The following is an 11,727-nucleotide window of genomic DNA, read 5'->3' as shown; positions in this document are numbered from 1 at the left end:
TTCCTCTACTTTATATGTAGGACGCCACCACAACATGGCTTGATGAGTGGTGCATAGGTCCGGGCCCGGGGTCCAAACCTGTGAACCCTGGGCCGCCGAACAGAGTGTGTGAACTTAACCGCTGCACCACCAGGCCGGCCCCGGACCTGATGTTTTCTTCACAATGATTGTTTACCACTGCACGTTTGTTTCTAGGTTGGAACTGCCTGTAGGAATAATAGAAATAGCTCATGACTGTCTCAGTTAACAAACCCTATAGCTATTAACGAAGGTAAGTAAGTTACACACTCAGTAAGGTCTTAAAGAGGAGACGGTGCTCAGTTGTGAACATTTTCAGGTAAGTCACCGCCAACATAGTGACTGTTTCTGCCTGGGCTGAAAGCAGGAAGACCTGTGCAATGGGGACTGTCCAGACGAATGACTGAATGGAACCGAGACTGAGGAGGAGGACGTGGGGAGGGGAAGGTTAGGATTGGTGATGAGATACTGACGAAATGGGATTGGTGCTTGAAAGAGAAACTGAGGCGGAAGGAGAGTCTGGCCGCGGAGTGCAGGTCCCCCTTTGTAAGCCAGTACCTCTCTTCCAGCTGTAGTTCCGCACCACAGCTTCTCTCCCGCAGGAGCCTTTCTTTTTGGAAAGGAAAACGCAATTTTCCCCAAAAGTGGTATTTTGCCACTTGAACGTAAGTGGGCTACTGGAAGCATATTATTTCTCGCCCATGTCTTTGCTTCCTTTTACCGAGGAGCCGTTTCCCCACCCACTGACAGAGGGTTGCTCCTGCTCATTGCTGTCTGGGCCCTGCTGTCTTCCAGGGAGGCCACTTCAGGCAGGAAGGGTGGACGCCCCTCTGAGCCCTCCAAGACCGGCGACTGGGGAGTGGTGGGGGACTCCCCATGTATCTCAGTCTTCTGCCATTTCATCCAGAAGTTTGCCCTCACGTTCGAAACCTGAGTGTATGTTTTCTCTCTGGAACCTTCTACTTTATGGTTCTACAGAACATTTCCACAAACAAACAAAACCAGTCTCAAAACCCTAGTTGATTCTTTTTGCCATACATAGAAGTTCTGCCCCCAAAGAGAAGGATTCTTAGCAGCAAAACTCAAGTTTATTAAAACAGGACTGACAAGTATAATAAAATTTACATTTGCTTGCGCTAGGCCAGGGTGATTTTGTACAAACAAGATGATGCCAGATAATGACAATTAAGGCTTTGAAAGCGTAGCATATAAAACAAAATATCTTAATTAAAAAAACCTTCATAAAAGTGGGGGGAAAAATCCCAGCCAAAAAAAAAAAAGTATTCACAGCAAGAGCTTGACACCTGACCCCCACCTGCTAAGGTGTGGCACAGCGAGGGACCAGAGCAGCACCTGCTGGCCAGGCCAGCTCTGCCCCCACTCTGAGGTATCGAAGGAGTTACAAGTGCAAGTTGAAGAGTTGAACAAGCAACTCCCCACCCCCACATCCGTTGAACAGGCAATCCAGGATGCTGATGTTGGGGGGAGCGCCTTTGCGTAGTCCAGAATGACCAGACAATCATGGGTTACCAGTGCAAGGGGCTACCGTATCGAGCGAGTCCCTGCGGGTTCTGGATCACTGTATTCCCCTCCAGCAAACATAGATAGAAAAGCAACAGTGAAAGGGGCTGCAGTCCCTTCTGCAGCTCCCTCCAGCGGTGCCACGGTGTCCTCGGGGCTCTTGGCAAGCATGGTCTGTTTTTGTGGCTCGCACCCCACGGGCCCAATTTCAAGTTGACTGAGTCATTAACTCATTTGGAATGTATGTTCAAGACGTTTGCCTCTGACTTGTAAACAATCGCTGTCTCAGTGCTAATGGGTGTTGAGATACCTAGGAATAGGAATAAGTCCAGAGAGGTCACAAGTATCCAAGTAGGTTTGGGAAAAAATGACACAATGCCCACAGTGGGAAAGTCAGCTCATGGTCACGGCTGGTCGACTATTTTTCCTTTTTCAGAAACTCAACTGGTTTTATATTCTCTCTGAGTCTGTTTTTATGCCAGGGCTGAGACCCAGAGAAAGGACCAGATAGTCATACACAGGAAAATCAAGGTCACACTAAGACCATATGTTTATTTGGCAGAATGCTAGACAGTCAAAAACTGCCCACAGGAATGCTAGAACCAGGCCTTTGATCCAAGTTTACACTGATGAACTTTCATTTAGAATCTACTAGAATAGGAAGGAAATTTGGCCATCAATCCAGTCCCTTCGTTATCTAGATGAGGTAACTAAGACCCCAAAGTGTCCCTGGCTCTTAGTCTAGTGCTCTTCACAATGACAGCTTTTTGGCTCTGACCCTAGAAATTTGGCAGTGACTCATTAGGGGGCCTGGGTGAGGTCTTGTTTGGCCTCTAGGCACTCAGAGAATGCCCGGACTTGTATTTGTGAGAAGACAAAAAAGGAGTCTGGCGTTTTTTCACATCTTGGGAACCTAAAAATATTTGTCCAATACTCAGAATTGAAAGGAATGGAAGAAAGAAGAAAGCCAGACTCTGCTCTGTGAGTGCAGAATATAAATGAGAAAAAAAAAAGTAGAAGCAAAAATTAATAACTGCATTTCCCTCCCTCTGTGTAGTAGTGAGAGGAAAAGGGCCCTGGAAGTTAAGAGGCTGGGAGCCTGTGCCACAGACCGCTCCTGTATGTGAAGCCAAGCAGCTACTTTTTTGGTCTCCCCTGGAATGTAAAGGATGGTGGTTTATTCCAACTTCATGTACTCTTCACTTCTCGCCACCTAATGAACAGTATTCATAACATGACGAGACAGTTCTGCAATATACACATGCTCCTGAAACGGCTTGGCTCTCAAAACGTCGTCAGCCGGTACAGCACGTCTCGGTCTCGAATTCAGTGCTGTGCCAACAGCTTTCCTTCTCAGCACTCACGAAAGCGACAGTCCGTGATGGAGCCCATCCCCTGAGTGAGGCGGGAACAGCCTTCTCTCCCTGTCTTAGGCAGAGACAGTGCTGAGGAAATTATTCTATCTCATTTGTCGAGCCCGTTTGAGCTCAGCAGCCATTTTCCACACAGAGACACAATTGGAGAGCAGTATGTTTTCTGGGATCTGAAATTCCATTTCGGGAAGAATTTCATTCTCTTTCGTTTCCATGTAACTTACTAGAGTGTCTCTCAGGCTGAAAAACAAGGAACGAGAGAGAGCATTTAAAACAGTCTTCCGTACAATGTAAGGAGACCCACCAATTGTACTTTTTCAAGTCATCAAGAGAACCAAAGTGTTCATTAAGACGAGAAATACTGAGGGTCATCTTAAGGTCAATCAACTATTGAGTTACTGAACTGGGACTAGAATCCTGCATTCAGGGGTCCTGGGGCATACCTGTTATTTCCCACACAGTGAGACAGAGACCCCACAGAATGGAGCTGACCTGGGTCAGGCCCAGTCAGATGACTAGCTCTCTAGTAATAGATCTGCTGTATAAAGACAAAGCCTCGCCGTTCAAAAAGGCTTGTGTTCCATTTATGTTTTGTATTAACAAAGACCAGAAGTTCTCTAGGAAAGGGATCTTTTTTCTTTACACGAAAAGTCCATAAGACTTGTGGAAAGGTCAAAGAATACACATGTATATAGGTATGTGCCATATAGCATAATGGAAGAAAAGAGCAAATATGAAGTGTATTGGTGAGGAAAACTGGAGTTCAACTATCTATTTAGAAAAACAGTAAAGTTAAATCCCTACCTTGCACAACACCTAAAAATAAACTGGTTAACAAAACAAACATCCAATATAAACTATAAAGGAACAAGAAGACCTGGGAGGAGGGGCCAGCACGGTGGTGCAGCTGTTAAGTTCGCACGTTCCGCATTGGTGGCCCGGGTTTGCCGGTTCGGATCCCGGGTGCGGACATGGCACCGCTTGGCAAGCCATGCTGTGGCAGGCGTCCCACATATAAAGTAGAGGAAGATGGGCACGGATGTTAGCTCAGGGTGGCCCCGGGGCCGAGTGGTTAAGTTTGTGCACTCCACTTCAGTGGCCCAGAGTTTCGCCGGTTTGGATCCTGGGCACGGACATGGCACCTGCTCGTTAGGCCATGCTGAGGCGGCGTCCCACATGCCACAACTAGAAGGACCCACAACTGAAAATATACAACTATGTACTAGGAGGATTGGGGGAGAAAAAGCAGGGAAAAAAAAAAGAAGATTGGCAATGGTTGTTAGCTCAGGTGCCAATCTTTAAAAAAAAAAAATCCAATAGAGGTTAAAACCCAAAAAGCAAGTCCTCAGGTGCCGTGGTAATGGTCAGACAGCAGGAAACAGAATTCTGCGGTAAGATAAGAGTTGTTTTCCTGTCTAGGGAGGGTCACAGGAGCTGTGGCAGAACCTTCTGTGTGTGCCTGGCCCAACAGGCGTGTAAATCCATACCTCCAGTCGGGGTTAAAATCCTGCTCGGTGTGGGGGTTCTTCAGTTTCAAGATTATCATTTCATGAAGCTCTAGGAGAAAGGCATCTAGGCTGATCTGATTCAGGAAAGTGCTGAGGAGCTTAGCATCCCCTGGGCTGAGATCGACTTTGTACTTTGAACTGATTTCCCCAAATGGCTCCTAAAATGAAATACGAACAAACGAGACAGGGAAGCCTGGGATGAGAGTGCAGCTCACTTACTGTGGGTGGAGGGGAAGGGGCCACACTTACTTTCTTCAGGTGCAGCAGCTGTTCAGACTTGTGAGCAGAGAGGAGCTGCCAGAGGGCGATGATGTGTCTTAACTGACATCTGTGTAAGTCCTGGAAGAGGAAGAGAATTCCTGCCTAGGAGCGCGTCTGAGATCTGCCCACGCAGGCGCTGGTTTCGCTCCCGCCCTGGACTAATTCTGTTTCCCTCATTATGAAGGCCATCTCTGTTCCACGCTCTAATCCACCTGCCTCATCTTTAAAACATCTCTGAAATCCTCTCCCTCCTGCAGCATCTGAGTCCATTAACATCATGCAGCTGGCCGCTGGCCGATGTCCTCCAGTCCTATCTGTGGCACACTGTCCCGATTCTTACGTTCTGAGTACCTCTCTGTCTTTACTGCCCGACTGTGTCCTATTTACACTGTGGACTGGCTGGGTGAGGGGTTGCTCTTGCCTCCCCCTCCTCTTCAGAGGCTGCCTAGATCGGTCCTCCCCGAGTGGTAGTGTTCCTAGTTGGAGTGGGGCGACAAAGGTGCAGGACAATGCTGATCCCCTCTGAAGAGGGGCCTAACAGAAGACCCACCTGTAGAGCCACCGCTGTCTGCTCACTCATTCGCAGCATGTCTTGGATATACACATTCAGGGACATGTTCGGATCCCCGCCAGCCGTGCTCAGAAACCTCAAAGTGACTTCTATAACAGACAGAGCTTCACAGGCATTGCTGTAGGACTGCAGCTGTCCAGTGATGGCGCTGACGGCCGAGTTGGGGAGGGGGTTCTAGGAAATCAAAGGCAGGACAGGAGTCCATGGGTGGGGCTTCCTGTACATCGCTACCTGGTAAGAGCACTGACCTTCTTCACTGCCAAGGCCACAAGATGGGACGAACTCTCTAGGAACAACTGTTAACATGCCGTGCTTCCTAAGCGTCAGCGGTATTCCAGACGCTTTATGGAAATAGGTATGACCTCACTGAATCCTCAGAACAACTTTGTGAAGATGGATATGGGCACACGTGTATGTGCACGCACAGGAATCAAAAGAGCAGGAACAAATAAGTCCTCTGGACCTTTTGCCTCAGCACACCCGGTAATGACATGATTGCTAAGAAACTAACACCACAAGATTTCAATCTGTTTATACTCAACCCGAAAACTTTTGCTGACTTGTTGTCCTGTTTGCCCTTTGGAAGGAGCACTGAGATCAGGGAATTTAGCGAGGCCACTGAAACTCTGGTGCTCACAGCAAGTGCCTGGAGTGAAGGTGCAACAGTCCAGATACAGATGAGAGACTCTAAGAAGAGAAAGCCCTGTGCAGATGAGAAGGTTTATCATGATCACCTGTGGCATTTTGTTCCTGATGCCCATAAAGAGATGTTCGTAGTTCCAGTCACGTCTGTATACCAGAGTGGGTATTCCCTAAATCAAGAAAGAAAAAAAGTCTTTGCTAACTGAATCCATTGTGGAAGTTTCTATCAGATGACAAGGATACTCTCGAGCAGTAACTCAAGTGTAGTACCATGCTGTTCAGTGCATCACCCGGCAAAGCATGCAGCTCTCTGTTGCCATGTGATGTCCACGTTCAAACAGTCTACAGGAACAGTAACACAACAAGGAACCAGCCTAGCCTGGGTGGCCAGGCAGATCCTGTCACGAAGGATACTGTAGGCTTGCAGACCGCCAAGGGAAACAGGTATGTGAGGACCACCCAGTTGTGCATTCAAACTACTATTGAGCACAGACAATGAAGAAGGCAGTCACGCTGCTAGACAACAGGGATAGCAGAATGAATTAGAAACAGCCTCAGGGTCAAACAGTTCACAGCCCAACCACAGGCAGGGAGGGAGAATAAATACCCCCAAGTACAATATCTTTGACGGGACCTGGAAGGAACCAGGAGAGCCCAGGTGAAAGAACACAGAGGAGAGTGCATGATGTGTTCAAGGGAGGGAGCATGATCTGGTGCCTGAGGTCACAGGACCCACTGCAGTGAGAAGTGAGCTAAGTGGCTGGAGACAGGGCTGGGGCAAGGCCACAGGGAGCGTCGGCTTTATCCCTCGTGCAGTGGGATGCTGGTCGACGCTGTCCAAGAGCGAGTGATGGGGTCAGACCTGATTTCAGAACTACGGACTGAAGAAACCAGAGGCAGGGACCAGTTGGGAGCTAGGGCAGTTGTGGAACTTAAGGACAGATGGTGTGAACTAAAGCAGTGGTCTGTGGTAGTTAAATAGGGGACACCCAAGGGTACCAGAGGACAGCTTGTGTGTGGAGACTAAAGGAGAAGGGAGAAAAGATGACTGAGGGTTTCTTGGGTAGCTGGTGGTGCTGTAAACTGTGGTAGAGAATCGGGACAGTGAGTCCATTAAGACTTGAAGACAGCCATGCAGTACCGAGGTGCGGAGGCTGATGCACAGCAGCTGAGGAGAGTCTCTGCCCAGAGATGCAGCTGGGAGCAGTGGTCCCAGACCTTGGCAGTGTGAATGACACGGTCCAGACGGTCACTCCTCACTCCGAAACCACTGTGATCAAAGCCACACCCAGGGCCACTTTTGCAAAACAGACATGCCAACCAAATAAACACCAGCGGGGTCAGCCTTACCTTGAGAGTCAGCCTGGGTTTGCCCTGGAGGAACCGACTGGTGATCTGGCGCTGGATCTTCTCCAGGTCGAACTCCTGCAAGGTCTCTCCGCCCTGCTCCACAGTATACTGGCAGCTGGAGAGAATCAGCGGAGTCAGGTCTCGCTCCACTTCGTAACTGATGACATGCAGGTCAGTGACCTCAGAGGCATCAACGGAATAGCTGAGGGACATAAAGACGCAGCACTCAGTGTCCAGCTCAGAGCTTGCGGCCTGGTTTATATGGAGCCAGTTCCTATTTGACGTCCCTGCAGTCTGAGTAGATCTGAACACCTGAGAGCGTGGCTGAAGGAGTGTCTGTTAGAGAAGGAGCTGGAATCTGGCTTGTGTCTCCTCATGGGCCTGGGACCTTGCTTGTATCACCTCAGAAATGACTTCCCGGGCTGAAAGGGCACCACCTCCTGTGGGCTTGTGCGCTCACCTGTTGTCTTCCTTGGAGAACTTCTCCACTGTGTAGACAATTTCATTGTGCAGGTTAATCAAGTAGCTGACTAAGGCGGTGGAACAGAGGCCCTGGCCCCGGCGACGCGGCAGAATGACCTCGAAATCGGTGTCCAGATCTAGGTCAGTGCTGCAGGAGGCTTTAGGGAGCTTGATTTCACCTTTAAACGACAGGGTTATTCTTAAGCAGCGAGGCACTCATCTCCATGCTGTTTCTTTCACAACATTAAGACCAGGGAGCCAACCACAGCGGTGGGGAGGAGCAGAGGTCGGCTCAGCCAAACAGAGCTAGGAACCAGCTTAAGGGTTGCCAGGATCTTAAGACCCTGCCTCAGATCTCTCTTATATCCCAACAAGCTTCAAGTGTTCTCCACTCCTTTTTTATTCCACATTTATAGATTCAAGAGGACCGAGGGTTTATTTATCCCAGACACCTCCACCAAAAGATTCTTAGATCCCGCATTCAGCGCACATAGCATGGTGCATGCAATAGCAGGGGCAGTCGGTTAGGATGGAGAGAAGCAGCTTTCAGAACAGAGACTATGACACTTACCATTGGTCTCAAGTGACCTCCTGAGCTTGTTCCATGTGGACAGAAAGACAGTGATTCTGTTCTGGAATAACTGCTTCAACCCATCTGTCAGACAGAAGGCTTTTCAAGAACTGTATGATAACACCTCCCACTCCAGGTCAGACCGACAGTTACGTGCTCTTTGCAAAGAACCCGAGTTGGCACCTTCACATATTCACAACCTGTTCCAACTGCCATCTAAGCACTAAAGCCGAGTTTGAGGAGCGAGAGAGGGAGGCGCCTTCGGCTCTAGCAAAGCCTCTAATGTGTGTTTGGGATTCCTGGCACCACTGGCTTCACGCTCAAAGCTCAGGGTGCAGAGCACCCACCCCTGACTGCGCCCGCCCCCCGACAGGAGTGATCCTCTCGAATCATCAGACACAGAAAGTCCTGGTCTCTGATGAGAGCCGAGTCATACCTGCATCGTGACTTCCAATAAAACCTCGGATGGAGTTGTATTCAACTTCGGAAACATTCTGGAATCGTTTCACTAGATCTCTTTGCAGCGCCAAGATCTCAGGCAAGAATTTCACCAGTCTCAGTTCTGCTTCCTGGAGAAGGGAAGACCACTCAGTGACACTCTTTAATTTACCTAGAAAATGTTATTGGGGAAACAGACTTTGAGGCTGGCTCAGGACCTGTATTTAGAGTTTAATCTGGTCACTGTGCCATTTTATATGATGACACATCACGGTACTTGAAAATGGGGAAAAAGCTAGACCATCCTTTCAGCAAGTACCTATTGCCTGCCTGCAATATGTTTAGCCACTGTTCTATACCCTAGGGATGGAGGCATGAACTAGACAGAGTCTCTGCCCCCATGGGGCTGACACAGCAAATGTGATGAAGCTGATCAAGGAAATCACCCTCTTGGGCCCATGTGATGGGCTGGGTGTGGAGAGAACTGCTGAGAGCAGAAAGACTAAGAGTTCAGGCAATGAAGCTTGGCGTTATCCTGGGTGTCGTTCTGAAGACCTAGGACCTAAGCACCTTCCATGTGATGGAACTGTGCACCTTAGCAAGAGATCACAGTATCACCATGAAGTCCTCCCTACTGTGAATCCATTTTCTTTAACTGACCAACAGAAATTTCTGAATCATCCTACTTCTTGCCAGACTGCAAATACTGGTCCACAGAGGAAAATGATTAGAAAATCTATTGTAGAAAATAAAAGTTCAAATGGATTAAAGTTAGACACAGTGTGTATTTCTGGTTCTAACCGACAGTCTGGACTGCTCCCCGACCCTCCACTCCCACCACCACCACTGCTCGCTCACTCGCCCTTCTTCAGGCTGAGCCCGAAGGGTTCACTGACGCCCAAGTGCTCCAGGCACCGGGGGATGAAGATGAATGGATATGGCCAGGAAAGGTTTTTATTCTACTCCTTCCTGTTGACTGACTGGGGAGATCCTCCCTGGGGCCCTCAAGTTCTTTACAGATTCCTGCTAATTCCAACTCATCTGTGACTTTATGCCTCAAATGACCTGCACAGTTTGATGTGTATGAAGATCTCTACTCTCTCCCTGAGCCTTCTGCTACAGACACTCTAAAGCACAGAAGCAGTCTGTTAGATGTCCTGTCTTTACGAACGATCAGACCAAATCAGAGCCGGGGCCTTCAGGTCCGCAGGGGACATCCAGGCAGGCGGTCACGGTGAGGTGGCCTTACCTTCTGGAGGAACTTCCAGAGGATGGGCACTGTTTCTTTGCCGTTTTTCTGCTCCACGATGTGCTGGAGGTACTCAACGCTGACTCTTTTCCTGCAGCTCCACATCTTGGAGCAGTGAACCATGCTATTCTGGGGCAGGTGGGGCAGGAAGGCCACCGGGTCACTGTATATAATTTTGGCCACAGGGTTGGAGCTGATCCGCTCATCTTGGCTGATTAGTGTATTCACAGTCAGGAGGGTTTTATCCAGATGCTAGGGGAAGAAAATGATACAGGATTCTGGACATACGGTAACTGCTAACAGACGGGGACTTTACCAGCAGGTGAATTAGGGAGGCTGCCCTCCTCACTTTAGCGCGTTTGCTAACTTTTATCATAATTTGCATGCTCCTTGTTTGTAGGTTTATGTCTCCCCAAGAAGAATGAGACTCAGAGACCTCTATTTCATTCCCATTCTTTTACTTACTGACTTTTATTTCCTGATGGGCTCACTCTCAGAAATATCCTGATCTGACAGAGGAGAATTAACCTATGACTAGTAATACATTTAGGTGGGCATCTACATGACAGCTTATTTCTCTGCCTCTTGCTCTCACAATCTGCTGTAAGAAGGTATGGAGAGAAGGCCACTGCCTGCACTCTCTGGACTCCCCGACTGCCTCAGGAGGGGAGAGACTGGGGCACTGCGGGAGGGTGGGTGACCTGGGTGGAGAACGCCGAAATCTGAGGCTTAGCCCAAGGCTTGGACAACACCTCCTTAAGGGACACCGGCCAGGGCGCTCAGGAGAAACACCCGCCTGCACTCCCTCAGATGAAGTACTCAGCAGCTGTCGTCACGCGTCACTCACCTCTAGTTCAGGTAAAATAAGAGCCTCAACAAGCTTTTCCCAGTTGTTTCTCTTTTCTTTGGTTGACAATTCTGCATCAAAATTTAAGGGTCCTACAAAGAAAAATGTGTAGGTTACGCAAGGAGAAAAACCCACAGCAGTCTACAGACAGTAAACAGTAAACAAATATTCAGCCGAAATAATGCTCCTTGTCGGAGGGTATATCCTTCTCAGTTAACCTCAGTATTTTAAAATGGTTCCTGCTGCTACCGCCAACCCCTTGATCTTTGTGAAGCCTTTACTTCCATCTCCATGTGGCCCACTAATTGTCATCTTAAAACCATTTTGAACAAAATTACCAAAAGGAGAGTACTTTGAGTCAGAAGCCTAGGAGCAAAATAACAGTGGCCAGTGCCACCATCAGCCGCATCAGCTGCTGCCACCTGAGCTCACACATGAAGCAGGACCCTGCAGACGCTTCTGCGGGGCAAGGGGCTGTGGAAATGGCCAGCATGCTTCTAGAATTTGGTCATTTGCTCAGTATGATCCTGGGTGAGCTCCCCTAGTTTGAAATCACACTAGGACGAGAAGCTTAAAACAAAATCAGATTTTGCTAAATGGAAAAATATATACTGATGTTGGTTTCTGACAAAGTAGCAACTAGGTAAGAATGGATTTTCTGGTCCTGTGGCAGGACTTTTAATTGCTGCTATTATTATTTTAAATAACATTATCATTACAATGGTAATTTTAAAAGATTTTTGCAGATAAGCAAAAAGAATATAAAATCACTCAATTCCACCACTCAGAGATCACTATTCTACTAAGGTGTCTTTCAGAACTTTCCTTTCTGTATGGATTCAAGTTTGTTTTTTTGATAATTTTTTTTTAAAAAAATTTTATTTTTTTTCTTTTTCTCCCCAAAGCCCCCCGGTAC

General features: G+C 48.2%; 1 protein-coding gene across 7 annotated transcripts in view; it reads right to left on the bottom strand.

Annotated features, from left to right (window-relative positions):
* Positions 1-68: 68 nt before the first annotated feature.
* Positions 69-11,727, bottom strand: part of RNF213 (ring finger protein 213) — a 116,810-nt gene continuing 105,151 nt past the window's right edge. For all 7 annotated transcript variants that reach the window (XM_046676527.1, XM_046676525.1, XM_046676523.1 and 4 more), the window contains 11 exons: positions 10,812-10,903; positions 9,965-10,216; positions 8,714-8,846; positions 8,278-8,361; positions 7,705-7,885; positions 7,245-7,446; positions 5,987-6,064; positions 5,232-5,426; positions 4,670-4,759; positions 4,400-4,578; positions 69-3,152 (listed from right to left, as the gene is read on the bottom strand). In XM_046676527.1, the coding sequence (XP_046532483.1) occupies positions 2,999-3,152; positions 4,400-4,578; positions 4,670-4,759; positions 5,232-5,426; positions 5,987-6,064; positions 7,245-7,446; positions 7,705-7,885; positions 8,278-8,361; positions 8,714-8,846; positions 9,965-10,216; positions 10,812-10,903 (1,640 nt within the window). In that variant the 3' untranslated portion in view covers positions 69-2,998. The remainder of the gene's footprint in view (positions 3,153-4,399; positions 4,579-4,669; positions 4,760-5,231; positions 5,427-5,986; positions 6,065-7,244; positions 7,447-7,704; positions 7,886-8,277; positions 8,362-8,713; positions 8,847-9,964; positions 10,217-10,811; positions 10,904-11,727) is intronic.

Source organism: Equus quagga, chromosome 11, assembly GCF_021613505.1.
Source record: "Equus quagga isolate Etosha38 chromosome 11, UCLA_HA_Equagga_1.0, whole genome shotgun sequence".
Lineage (NCBI taxonomy): Eukaryota > Metazoa > Chordata > Mammalia > Perissodactyla > Equidae > Equus > Equus quagga.
This window is presented reverse-complemented; position numbering and strand designations above follow the sequence as displayed.